General features: G+C 39.3%; 1 protein-coding gene across 1 annotated transcript in view; it reads right to left on the bottom strand.

The window, feature by feature from the left end:
* The window catches only part of LOC124788945 (spondin-1-like), a 643,244-nt gene that overhangs the window by 233,400 nt on the left and 395,045 nt on the right, over positions 1-14,799 (bottom strand). Inside the window, exon 9 of the mRNA XM_047256231.1 lies at positions 781-949. Within this exon, the coding sequence (XP_047112187.1) occupies positions 781-949 (169 nt within the window). The remainder of the gene's footprint in view (positions 1-780; positions 950-14,799) is intronic.

The following is a 14,799-nucleotide window of genomic DNA, read 5'->3' as shown; positions in this document are numbered from 1 at the left end:
CAGCAAACTAATGAGATGCTAAAATTCAATAAAAGTAAATCAAAATGCAGATTAATTCTAAACTATGTGTCTAGCAAAAGGGTGAGCCGGAGCTCGTTTCAAAGGAAACAGATTGTCGCAATTTCAAACTATAAAAGAGCACGTAATATTGTAATTTTGTGGAGCAGGGTCTTATGGATCCACAGTTCGCTATTGGCATCTGCAAATGTGGGCACTAGAAGATTCTGAAACGGTTGTTTTGAATAATTTCAAAGCTTCAATTTATAGGTTCCAACAGGATGGGGCAACCTGCACTCTACCGTTGAAACAACAAGGTTGCCGAGAGAAAGATCCCCTGCTCGTCTCATATCTCGCAATGGCGATCAGAACTGGCCCCCGACATCGTGTGAAATCACACGAAGTGACTTTTTTGTGGGGGAATGTCAAATATTGTCTTTCTGAACAATCCACGAACCATCCCTCAACTCAAGTCAGAAATTAGATGTGCCCAGGGTCAAATTCAAACGGAACTTTTCTTTAGAGTCGTTGAAAATTTTGTCCACAGAGTGTATGTGTGCAGACCAAGTCGTGGAGGACACTTGGCTGATATTTTGTTACATTAATTGCAGTCTTCTTGTTTAATACTTACATAATAACACTAACAATTTGGAAGTAAACTGTGTTTTATTGTGAAATTAAAAACTGCGTTTTTATGGCACTCCACGTATTAAGTTAGAAACCACAGACCAGAAAAGAAGTTCTGTTTTATCTTTCTCAGTGCTCGTTGCCGCGGGCGCTTACTTGCAGCTGCGATGCGCCGCTGTGCACGCCTTCCTGGACGTGAGCTTCTGTTTGCAGCCACTGGCGTCGGACCTCTGGATGTCGACGAAAGACCGCTGCCGCAGCATGTGTCCACTCCCGCACGTCACCGAACACGGGCCCCAGTCCGACCACGGCGTCGTCATGCATTCTGAAAATTAAAAAAAAAACTGTTGCCCACATTTAGAATAAAAGATTTCTATTGAAGCAGTGTACTAATTTTCAGAAAATATGTGCTCCACTTGTTAAAAAGAGGCTTGAAGCACAAGATGAGTTAATATAATCTATTAACTAAAGAATTTCACATTCTTATTTTCTATATTTTTATTTCATCTCCCTTTAATCCTGCATGAACCGTGGACCTTGCCATCGGTGGGGTGGTTTGCGCGCCTTATCGATACGCATAGAGATACCGCAGGTAGAGCCACAACGAAGGGGTATTAGTTGAGAGGGCAGATAAACGTGTGGTTCCTGAAGAGGGGTAGCAGCCTTTCCAATACTTGAGGGGGCAGTAGTCTGCACGACTGATTGATTCGGCCTTGTATTAGCAACCAAAACGGCCTTGTTGCGCTGGAACTGCGAACTGCTTGAAAGCGAGGGGAAACTACAGCTGTAATTTTTCCCGAGAGCATGCAGCGATATTGTATGGTTGATTCATTATGGCTTCCTCTTGTGTAAAACATTCCGGAGGTAAAATAGTCCTCCATTCGGATCTCCGGGTGGGAACTTCTCAGGAGGATGTTGTCATCAAGAGAAACAATACTGGCGTTCTGCGTATCGGAGCTTGTAAGGTTAGATCCCTTAATTGCGCTGGTAGTTCTTTTTGTCTCCAGTCTTCTGACTGATTTGATGCGACCCGCGGCGAATTCCTCTTTTCTGTCAACCTCTTCACCTGAGAGTAACGTTTGCAACCTACGTCCTCATTTATTTGCTGGATATATTCCAATCTCTGTTTTCCTTCACAGATTTTAAGCTCTACAGCCCCCTCTAGTACCATGGAAGTTATTCCCCGATGTCTTAACAGATGTCCTACCATCCAGTCCCTTCTTCTTATGTTTTTCATGTATTCCTTTCCTCGCCGATTCTCCGGAGAAAATCCTCATTCATTACATTAGCAGTTCACCTAATTTTCAGCATTATTCTGTAGCACCACATTTCGACTTTCCCAGAAATTTCTTCCTGAAAATAAGACTATGTTTGATACTAGTAGACTTCTCTTGGTTAGGTATGCCCTTTTTGTCTGTGCTAGTCTGTTTTTCATGTCCTCCTTTCTCCGTCCGTCACGGGTTATTTTGCTGCCTACTGGCAGAATTCTTTAACTTCGTCTACTTCCTGACCATCAATCCTGATGTTCAGTTTCTCGCTTTTCTCATTTCTGACATTTCTCATTACTTTCATCTTTCTTCGATTTACTCATTAGACCATTTCATTCAGGGTATGCTGTAATTATTCTTCACTTTTACCGAGGATGGCTACGTCATCAGGGAATCTTATCATTGATGTCATTTGACACTGAAATTTAATTCTACTTTTGAACTTTTATTTTCGTCATATTTCTTCGGTGTATAGACCGAACAGTAGGGGCGAAAGACTACATTCTTATCTTACAACCTTTCTAATCTGAGCACTTCATTCTTGGTCATCCACTCTTATTGTTCCCTCTTGCCTCTTGTACAAATTATCTTTTTCCATCTTTGCGTATATCTTATCCCCATTTGTCTCAGAATTTCGGAAATATTGCACCATTTGATATTGTTGAACCGTTTTTCCAGGTCGTAAAATTGTATGAACGTGTCTTGATTTTTCTTTAGTCTAGCTTCCATTATTAACCGCAACGTCAGAATTGCCTCTCTGGTGCATTTACCTTTCCTAAAATCAAACTGATTGCCATATAACACATCCTCAATTTTTTTCCATCCTTCTGTATATTATTCTTGTCAGCAATTGGATGCATGAGCTGTTAAGCTGATTGTGAAATACTTCTTGAACTTGTCGGCTCTTGCAATCTTCGGAACTGTGCGGATGACGTTTTTCCGAAAGTCAGACGCTGTATCACCGTCTCATAAATTCTACACACTAACGTGTTCCTTCCCCCAACGATTTTAGAAATTTTTGAGAGTGTTGTCTTTTTCTTCTTCCTTATTCGATCTTAAGTTTTCCATAGCACTTTTAAGTTCTGATCCTAATACTGGATCCCCTGTCTCTTCCATGTTAACTTCTGTTTCTTCTTCTATCATATTAGACAAATCTTCCCCATCACAAAGGGCTTGAAAGCACTCCTTCCACCTATCCGCTCTCTGCTCTGTATTTAACAATGGAATTCGCATTGCACCCTCAATGTTGCCACACTTGCTTCTAATTTCACCGAAGGTTCTTTTGACTTTTCTGTATGATGAGTCAGTCCTTCCGAGAGTCATTTCCTTTTCGATTTCTTCACATTTTTCATGCAGCCATTCCGCCTTAGCTGCCCTGCACTTCCTATTTATTTCATTCCTAAGTGACTTGTTTTTGTGCATACCTGAATTTCCCTCAAGATTTTTGTACTTCCTTCATTCATCGATCAACTGAATTATTTCTTCTGTTGCCCATGGTTTCTTCGAAGTTACCTTTTTCGTACATATGTTTCTCTTTCCAACTTCCGTGATGGATCTTTTTAGAGATGTCCATTCTTCTTCGACTGAACTGCCTACTGAGCTATTCCTTAACGTAGTACCTATGGCCTCAGAGGACTTCAAGCGTATCTCTGCATTCCTTAGTACTTAGGTATCCCATTTCTTTGCGCACTGATTTTCCCGACTAGTCTATTAAACTTCAGCCTCCCATCCATTACCACTAAACTGTAATCTGAGTACTGCTCCTGAGTAAGCCTAACAGTCCAGTATCTGATTTCAGAATCTATCTGACCAAGATATAATCTAACAGAAATATTCTTGTATTTTTCGGCCTTTTCCAAGCATACCTTCTCGTCTTGTGATTTTTGAACAGAGTATTACTAGCCGAAATTTATTGCAGAACTAAATTATTCTTTCTCCTCTCTCGTTCCTATCACCAAGCCCATATTCTTCCATAATCCTTTCTTCTAGTCCTACCCCTACAATCGCATTCCAATCCCCATGGCTATTAGCTTTTCCAGAGAATTACCCGTTCAGTATCCTCATATACTTTTCTCTCTCTTCATCTTCAGCTTGCGACGTCGGCACGTATACCTGAACTATTGTAGTCGGTGTTGGTTTGCTGTCGATTCTCATGAGACTAATCCTATCACTGAACTGTTCCGAGTAACTCACATCCTATTCATAACAAATCCTACTCCCGTTAGACCTTTTTCTGATGCTGTTGATATTACCCCATACTCATCTGATCAGAACTGCTTGTCTTCTTTCCATTTCACTTCTCTGCCTCCCCCCCCCCCTCTCCGTTGATTGTTGCAGATTTTTCCGCCTTTATGGGCAGTTTCCTACCTTAAGGCAAGAGAGTGCCTTGAACCTCTGTCCGCTACTCCTCCCTTTTTGACAAGGCCGTTGGCTGAATGAATGTGACATCTTATGCCGGAAGGCTTCGGCCGCCATTGCTAATAATTTTTATTCAAAATTTAAGCGGTGGTTTGGTTCGAACCCGGGACAGATGACGTTTTGATTACTTATCAGACATATTGCCCCCAGACTACGGATGGGTTAGAAAACTTAAAAAGGGAAATGGATAGGCTGAAGCTAGATATAGTGGGAATTGGTGAAGTTTGTGGCAGGAGGAACAGGACTTCTGGTCATGTGGATACAGGGCTATAAATGCATAAACAAATAGGGGTAATGCAGAAGTGGGTTTAATAATGATTAAGAAAATGAAATGCAGGTAAGCTGCTACGAACAGCATAGTGGAGGCATTATCGTAGCCAAGATAGACACAAAGCCCATTCACAGCACATTAGTACAAGTTTATATGCCAACTAGCTCCGCAAACGGTGAAGAGTTTGAACAAAATATCTGATGAGATAAAAGAAATTGTTCAGAGGGATAAGAGAGAGGAAAACTTAGCTGTGATGGGTGACTGGAATTCGATAGTAGGGCGAGGAAGGGAAGGAAAAATAAGAGAATATGGGCTGGGGGGGGGGGGTGGAATTAAAAACGAAGCCACATGGTACTGTTTTGAACAGAGCACAATTTAATCATAGTTAACACTTGGTTCAAGAATCATGAAAAAAGGTTGTATACGCGGAAGACACTGGAGACACTGGAAAATTTCAGACTTGTAACGTAACGGTAAGACAGAGATTTCGGAACAAGATTTAAAATTGTAAGACATCAGGGGCCGATGTTGACTCTGACCACTAGTTACTGAATATAAAATGTAGATTAAAACTAAAGAAATTGCAAAAATTATAGGAAACTAAGGAGATGGGACGTAGATAAGTTGAAAGAACTAGAGGTTATGTGAAGTTTTACAGGAAGCATCAGACAACGACTCACTAGAACAGGGGAAAAGAGTACTGTAGATGATGAATAGGTAGCTTTGAGATATGAAATAGTGAAAGCAGAAGAGGGTCAAATAGGCAAGACCTAGAAGAAATCCTTAGATAATTCAGGAGATATTGAATTTAGCTGATGAAAGCAGAAAACATAAAAATACAGCAAATGAAGCCGGCGAAAGGGAATACAAAGATCTAAAAGATGAGACTGACAGGCAGTGCAAAATGGCTGAGTAGGAATGGCTAGAGAACAAATGTAGGAATTTAGAAGCATAATTCATTAGGGAAAAGAAAGTATCGCCTACAGGAAAATTAAAGGGGCTTTTGAAGAAAAGAAAAGCTGCTGTATTCATATCAAGAGCTCAGATGGAAAACCAGTGGTAAGCTAAGAAGGGAAAGATGAAAAGTGGAAGAAGTATATAGAGGACCTGTACAAGGGAGATTATCTTGAAGGCAATATTGCAGAAAGGGAAGAGGACGTGGATGAAGTTGAGATGGGAGATATGATGCTCCGAGAAGAATCTGACAGAGCACTGAAAAATGTAAGTCGAAACAAGGCACCGGGAGTAGACGATATTCCGTCAGAGCTACTGATAACGTTGGAAGAGTCAGCCACGACAAAACTCTTCCCTATGGTGTGCAAGAAGTATGAGACTGGCAAAATAACCTCAGACTTCAAGAAGAATACACACATCAAAAAAAGTTTTGCATCACCTCGGTTCCGAGAGTTCCGGAACCCGTAAAGAAAATTAGAAGAGAGATCAACATAAAGATCATTTCCGCCCTTTTTATTGTTCATGATACCACACACTGCATGTTGTACCACCACACAGCGAGAGGTGGTGGTCCAGATTGCTGTACACACGGGTACCTCTAACGCCCAGTAGCACGTCCTCTTGCATTGGCGCATGCCTGTATTCGTCGTGGCATACTATCCACAAGTTCATCAAGGCACTGTTGGTCCTCATTGTTCCACTCCTCAAAGGTGATTCGGTGTAGATCCCTCAGAGTAGTTGGTGGTCACGTCGTCCATAAACAGCCCTTTTCAATCTATCCCAGGCATGTTCGATAGGGTTCATGTCTGGAGAACATGCTGGCCACTCCACTCGAGAGAGACAGCAAGACTAGGAAGATCAGTTGATTGGGATGGACACTGTCTTGAAAGAAAGATATGAGATGAACATCAGCAAAAGCAAGACAAGGGTAGTGGAATGTAATCAAATGAAATTAGGTGCTACTGATGGTATTAGATTAAGAAGTGAGGCACTTAAAGTAGTAGATGAGTTTCGTTATATGGGTAGCAAAATAACTGATGATTGCCGAAGTAGAGAGGATATAAAGTGCAGAATGTCAATGACAGGAAAAGTGCTTCTGAAGAAGAAAAATTTGTTAACATCGAATATAGGTTATGTGTTAGGAATTCTTTTGTGAAAGTATTTGAATGGGGTGTAGCCATGTATGGAAGTGGAACATGGTTGAGACAAGAAGAGATTAGAAGCTTCTGAAACGTAGCTCTACATAAGAATGCTAAAAATTAAATGGGTAGATCATTCAACTAATGAGGAGGTATTGAACAGAATTGGGGAAAAAAGAAATTTGTGGCACAACGTGACTAGAAGAAGCGATCAGTTGATAGGGCACATTCTGAGACATGAAGGGATCACCAATTTAGTATTGGAGAGTAGTGGGGGGGGGGGGGGGAGTAAATTTGTAGGGTGAGACAGAGACGCATACAAGCAGAATCAGAAGGATTTAAGGTACAGTAGCTATCCAGAGATGCAGAAGTTTGCACAGGATAGAGCAGCATGCAGAGCTGCATCAAACAAGTCTTTGGACTGAAGACCACAACAACAACAACAACAACAACAAATTCCTTGAACTGTATAAGTCGGAATTGCATTTCTGTCACAGAGTTGAAAGTAAGTAAAATCGTAACAATATAATTAAAAGGGAGAAAAATTTACACATTGTTTCAACTTTATAAAAAAAATGAGAAAACTAAAAGTAATCATGAAAGTTTTAGGTCCAAATTATGCTGACAAGTAACACAGAGATTAAAAGTTAATTATCAAACTGAAAATGAAAAAAAAATCAGGATAAACTGAATGGGTATATTAAAAGAATGGAACCACCCGGATGAAGTACACAGGTTATGGAACTCTACGAAACCCACAGTAAAGCTACAGTCGAGACGGCATAAGAAGGTCTCTGATAGCTGGCAGCACTGTTGTCAGCTTTCAACTAAGAAACGCAAACGACTGCAGGTGAAAAAGCAGACTACAGAGCTCCGGCAACACGGAGGCGTTGTCATAGAGATGTTTAGAAATTCGTGTGAAGTGATTAGTTGTGCAATATACGATGCTGCCACATCCAGTGCGCTTCAACTGTCAAGGATCAACTTACGCCGTCTCGACTACAAAACTGAAACAATAAAATGTATCGGTGGGCCTAAATGAAGTAGGAATAATACAACTTGACATACCAGGCACGAATATTATTAGGCAGAAATTTGACCGCTGGACAGTTGGCCCGTCAGAAAAACTCAAGAAGACTGGAAAAACTTGGTTTGACGAGCGGAAAAGATCCCATTCTGAGATAATGGAGCTAATATCGGCACTAAGAAGAGATAAAACAAAACTTCCAAATTTCCCTTGTTGTATATCGTGTGGTCCAATAGGGCCCAAACGCGAATAATAATAATAATGATGATTTACATTAACTGTATACGGGGTGAGTCAGGCACAAAGGTACATGCTTTGAGGAGTGATCGTATTGGTGGAAGAGCAAAAATCTTTGAATGAACATATTCCATTTTCTTAACTCTTTCCAACATACAGCTGTTTGAAAATCACGTGTGTCATTCGAATGGCCTTCTTCACCAGCACTCACATGCTAATGCAACCAAGCGACGTCAGGCTATACAGTGCTCTCTTTGCTGACAATACCTGTAGGTCATTTTTCTGAAGCCACACGTTTTTTTTTCACATACACATTGACTTAGTGGGCCTGCTGCTTTCAGCTGTAGGGTTCCGATATCTCTTCACAGAAGTTGACTTGTACACCATTTGAGCTGACGTTATTCTTGTTACGGACATTTTGATGGAAACAACAGCCATATCATTTCTTAGTGCTTGGAACATCTCGCTCGTATTTTAGAGGTGTATGCTCAAGTAAAGGTTCGTGTGAATGAGCTCAGATCAACACAGCAGCTGTCTACAGGAGCTGTAAAATGCGTTGTAGTTGACGATGGACTTGCTGAACATCTTTACTGAGGAAATTTACACTATTAAACGAAACATTAGATAATATTGTTTCATTTACTGTCACGTGCATTTGTCCTGCCCCCATTTTTTCATTAGTTTCCTCACAAACTGTCAATAACAGGACAAATTATCGTATGACGCTTTTTTCAGAATCACCAGTACTTTCAATGAACAAAGCATGTACCTTTCCTCATCTCTTACCCTGTATAAAAAACTGTTGACTAGATAAACTGTTTACCTTTACGGTTCTTGAATTAAACAAAAAATAAAATAAAAGATGACACAAAAATGTGAAGATCTCAAAGTACTGCACATTCAATGAATCTCGAGAGACTGCCCTGGGAACTAGAATGAGAATTAACGTCAGGCTTTCTGTATGCTCGTTCAGAGTGGGTATGTAAATGAAGGTGTTTGGTGGGTTATAGCTGTGGAGATGAGAATAGGTGCTTAGGTGGATGGGAGGAGGAAAAAATGTGGGATTTAGGGAGGGGGAACATGTTCTTGAAGGATAGGGAAGGAAGAGTTAGAGTCGATGGGATCGATAAATATCCTGGCGGATTTCGCTGTCTGGGAGAGGGAGCCGATTGAAGTTTTATTGGGAGAGGATATAGTATATGTATGTAGGTGTAGGGGGACACATTGGGATTATTTCACAGAACATGATAGGGTCTGACGGCAATGAAATGTTTTCTTTGAAGTATCTATCTTAGACTTTGTGTAGGCTGACTGACCCTGTGCTTATCATCAAAATAATCGGTAATGAAGCACGACAACTTGTTTCTTTGATGTTATAGAGCGCAGAGGCCCAGCGGTATGGCACTGCATTCCTATCCAGAAGTACAGCGGTTCAAGTGCTCGTCCCGACATACAAATGTAAGTTTCTTGTGGTTTCCCTAAAGTGCTTAAGGTAAATGGCAAAATAGGTCCTCTGAAAAGAAAACAGCCGATTTCCCTCCGTATTCTTTTGCGATTCGAGCTTTGTGCTCTGTCTCTGATCGCCTCGTCGTCGACGAGACGTTAACCCATTAAACCCGACTCTTCCTTTCATGCTGTTTTTCGCTGTAAAATGTGAAAGTGAAACAGGTCTATTGGGAGTTTGTTGTCTACATTTCTGGAATTTGTACGTACTATGGATGTCTTAGACGGTAAGCGACAATTTTGAATCGCTTTTTATTCGCGTGCAATCTTTGATCAGAGTAGCTGTGTCGCTGGAAGATGCTTGTTTTTGTCATCGCTGTTGGGCAGCGAGGAGCGCGTGAATTCTGTCGTTAGAGCAACAGTGAGACAGACGCCGAGCAGAGGACTTGTGGCAACGTAGACGTAAAGTTAAGTGCATGTGTGTTTAAATAGAATTATTTGTGTTTGAATACGGTAAAACAGAGGAGAAGGATTTGATTAGTGATTCAGATTGAAAAAAAATATGAAGAGAATGAAGGTAATGTTATTTTTATTGGCATTGCAGTCGCGATTAGTTAGAATCATTGTTAAATGAGACATCCATATCAGGGACGTTTAGATTTCTCAGTAAAGGTTCACTGTAAGATATTTTTCATGTTTATTAATGACTTGTCTAACATTTGTGAGAGTAAGAATTTTGTATCAATGCTGTCCTTTGTCAATGTTAATGAGTGTTGTAACGTGAATTTAATGCAAGTAATGATATATCAGATAATTTAAAAACAGTTGTTAAGGTAATATTTTTCCTAAGAGCATTGTCCACAACATTGAGCCAAGTCAGTTTTTTTTAAGCGTGTCTCACTCAATGATGCAGGAAAAAGAAGGGCCACAAAAGAATGCGTTCCACCCCATTATAAACATACAAATTGATCCACATAATTTCATTGCACTAATTGACTCTGTATCTCCAGTTACAGTGATTAGTCATGCAGTATTTAATAAATTCAATGGGTATAATTTTTGCCCTACATTCGCATTACAAAAGACTAAAGTTAGATGAGCTGATTCTGGAAAAGGAGTAGATGTAAAGCTATCGACACACTTAAAATTACTATACATGGCCACACACTTTATGCCAATTTTTGGACAGTCCCACTTGTAACTACTGATGTTATCGAAGTATGAATTTCTTGACAGAACACAAAGCGATTTTGGACTTTAAAGACTCTTATATTCTACAACAATTACTCTTATATTACACAACAATATCGCGCAAGTTGCATTACAGTTTCAGCAGACCATTTCAATGGATGAACAGGAAGTAAACAGATTAGAGTTTTTTTCATACACAAAGAATAAACAATGGTATACATCATTTTTCACTGACACATCTTTTGCTACAGACAATGCAGATGAAGAATCTAATTTCGACGTTTCACAGGCAATCAAATCCAAGGTAGACAATTGTGAAGAAGCAATAGACGGAGACAACAACAGTCACCAGAAGTTTTACAATCGCATTCACATGTTTTTGACAATGTATCTGGTACTATGCGAGGGTTTGTGTATGAAGAGAAGTCTCATAAGACATTTGTTTCAAAGCGTTACTCCGTATCTTTTATTTATAGAGACAAAGTGAAACAAGAATTAGAATATATGATCGCACAAGGCATTAGTGAACCAGCAGCAAGTCCATATATCAGCCCATTACACATGGTTCCCAAAAAAAGACGAATTGTTGAGGTTTGTGTTAGATTCACGACAGATAGACCACAGACACTTGACGAATTGCTACAAAAGTTTCATGGAGTAACAGAACTTTCGACATTAGATTTAAAGTCTGAATTTTGGCAAATATAACTTCACCTCAATTGTTGTAAGTACACTGCCTTCTTATGCTTTGGTAATTATTATCAATTCTGCAAATTACTTTCGGTTTTAGCATATCATCAGCAGCTTTCATTCATGGTATGAATACTATTTTTCCATCTGATTTAAAAGAAACGATCACAACATTTGTGTACGACATATTTATTGCAGAAGCAACTTTGCATAAACACAACAGTACATCGAATGCGCTAGTGGATACATTCTCACGCCAGGGTATTACAGTCAAACATGTAAATAAGAGTTTGGAAAACCACTTATTAAGTTTTTAGGCCACGTCATGTCTGTTGACAGAATAAACCTGACCCAGATAAACTTCATGCTATCTGAGACATCGGTATACCCATAATTAAAAAACAACTGCAAAATTTTTTGGTCTCATCCGTTTTTTAAGAGTTTCATTCATTATAAAGCTTTGGATATACGAGACTTTGTCAGCTAAGTGGTAAAAACTAAAATTGGTTCTGGAATGATCAGGCACTAATCGAATTTCTGTATTTGAAACGTGTTTTATTGAATACTCCTGTATTATCATACCCAGATCTTTCCAGAAATTCTCGTATTGCAACAGATAGCACCAAAACGGCCCTTGGGGTTCATCTCTTCCAGGAAACAGAAGGAAATGGAGTGATCGTCACAAAAAGTATTGCTCTGACAGTTGTGTACTTTCCCCAGCAGGAAGAAATTATTCTATTACAGAACTTGTAACATTATCAGTCGTTTGGGCTTTTACAAAATTTCGTTATTTTTGTATGCTAAACATACGAAAGTGTATCCAGACCACCGTGAATTCATTTCCACATATCCGCTAAATTTCACATTATCGTCTGGGATGATGGGGAAACTTTATCTACAGAATTCAATTTTACTATCATCCATATTCCAGGCACACAGAACGTAGCCGCTGACGCTTTGTAAAGATCTATTAATAGTTCACAAACCTCTGCTTGCACTAAGTTTTATAATTCAAACTCCAGTCTTCTTTACATCCAACAATTTGCGTTTGAAAACTTTTTGTCCTCTGCATTAAAAGATATTGCCAAAGAACGGGATAAGGATTCAGTGTGGAAGAATATCAGACAATTAATGCATTATAAACAAAATTCTGCTATCAGACTTCATTACTTGGTACGACATCACATCCTTTTCAAACGTTTAAAACCCGACAGTTATACTTGGATTCTCTGCACATTATGGACCAAGAAAGTGTTTCCTCATACTTCGTCAACCTTCCTATTTCATGTACATGGAGAAAAGAATTAGGCGCATTTTGGCGAAATGCAGACTCTGCTAGCAAGCAAAATCTTCCACTACATCACATTTGGCTCCACTTCTCTCAGTTATCCACATTAAATACGTTATTTAGCGGTGGTCGACCTCTACAGGCCTATTACAAAGAGCAATAAAGGTTTTTCCTACTTATCTGTTGCAGTCGACCTGACACCTAAATTTGTTTCCTTTACGCCACTTCGCAGAGCTACAGCTGTAACTGTTTCAACTGCATTCACTAGAATTTTTTTACCACTCGTAGGACAATTAGGAAAGGTTATATCTGACAATGGATCACAATTTCGTTCCGCAACTTTGACACGTACGTTGCACAACAGAAAGATTAAACCCATTTTTATTTCCAGGTACTACACTTCCGCCAAACCTTGTGAAAGAATAATGAAAGACAAGAAAACTAAGTAGACTTTATCAGCATAAACAGCACACTGAATGGAACAGATATATTCAGATTTTTCAGGACAAATTAATTCAATTCCTAATGATTCAACATTGCTCTCGCCACCTTTAGTTCTGAAGAAAAAAAATCCACAGGGGAATAAAAGAACTTATTTCTTTTTCCAAGTCACAGTGTTTACGTCATCATGAATTAACTGACATTGCAGTTACTGCTGTAGAAAGACAGCTGGGAATAGAAAAATGCTACAAAAGAAAGTAAGTCTAATTAGTAAATTCGAGGCTGGACAAAAAGTTTTAGTTCAAGCACACCCATTTTCTTGTAAAGCAAAGAACAGCCGCCAGAAATTTTCATTACTTCATAACAGTCCATTTCGGATTCAACGAATTCCATGTATCAATGTAGTACATCTTGACACATTCAGAACGAAAGCTTTCGTCATATCACCAATATAAAACCATTCACTGAATAATTATTTGACTTTCTGTTCCCTACTGGTGACAAAAACGCACCAATGAACATGAATTTCTTTTTCTTTGGCATTAACAGTTTGTACATAGTTAGTAGTTAAGCTTTTTCTACAGGTTTTCTTTAATTCACATGTACGAGTACCAAATGTATTTGCCTCATATATTACTATAAATATAAGCCATTCCGTATGTTTATTTTCACTGTGTCATGCCTTTTATGTAAGAGATACAACGATTGTTACATAACATATACAATGTCATGTTCTAAGATAACTGACTCAGATCTTTACAATCCTTCATTTTACAAGCAAAGGTTAGGTAAAAGAAGACAGCAACGATTTTTTTTTTGTCGAAGACAAAGGGATCACCGAAGATAAAAGCAACATAAGAAACAACAACACAGAATTTTGCCCGTCATAATGCATTTTCTCTTACAGAATAATGTACAGAAGTATGCAATAAAGTATTCCAGATGGTAATGATAAAACAGGCAGCGTATGCATATTTGCACAGGTAAAACATGTACCGCCAATAATCAGAGGAAATATTTAATTTCAGCGTCTTGCACTGAGATAATCTAACACTGAGCTTTAACCAGGGTTTCTTCTGGTGCTGCATGTTAAGTGAAGAGATAAGCATTAGTTATATATGAAGTATGTGAAGCAATGATTTATGGATTTTTATAACGAGGATTTGATGAGATGATAAGAAGTGAGGATAGCGAACTTTTTATGATTATAATGCAGACGTTTATGATTTATGATATGAAGTATGGTATATTAATGTTAGGGATTACTTGATGATTTTACACTTGATGCATGCCTTGTTGATTGTGTTTTGGTGTGTTCCTCTGATAAGTAGTATTTCTAATGGTTTGCGATAAGGTGTTGCAAAATGACAATACAAGTCAAAACTTACAGGAAGATAAACACTTTGTTACAACAATATGCATTTTTTAGATTTGTGAACAGCAGTGTGGGGTTTGAACTATGACAGAAACACCGGAGGAAAGTTCCCAGCTCCAGAAACAAACCGTAGATAAATGCAGGCGTGAATGACAGGATCAGACCATATATGGAGCACCAGGCGGTGGTAACCACTACAGGAGACGGCGACAATGGACACGGACGAAATATGGAACATCATCAACAACCTGAGATCTCAGGGACCGCACCTCACAGGAGCAGATCTGATATGGAACACTGGACGGCGGTCATCTCTGCAAGAGACTGCTGCAGCGGGAACTGACACAATATGGAACTCCAGTAGCAGGGGGAGATTGTCAGGAGCACGTCTCACGGGCACGGACTGAATACGAAACATCGGAGGCTGACACTG

This window comes from Schistocerca piceifrons, chromosome 3 (assembly GCF_021461385.2).
Source record: "Schistocerca piceifrons isolate TAMUIC-IGC-003096 chromosome 3, iqSchPice1.1, whole genome shotgun sequence".
In the NCBI taxonomy this organism is placed as follows: Eukaryota; Metazoa; Arthropoda; class Insecta; order Orthoptera; family Acrididae; genus Schistocerca; species Schistocerca piceifrons.
The sequence above is the reverse complement of the archived record's forward strand: the minus strand, read 5'-3'. Positions and strand labels throughout refer to the sequence as shown.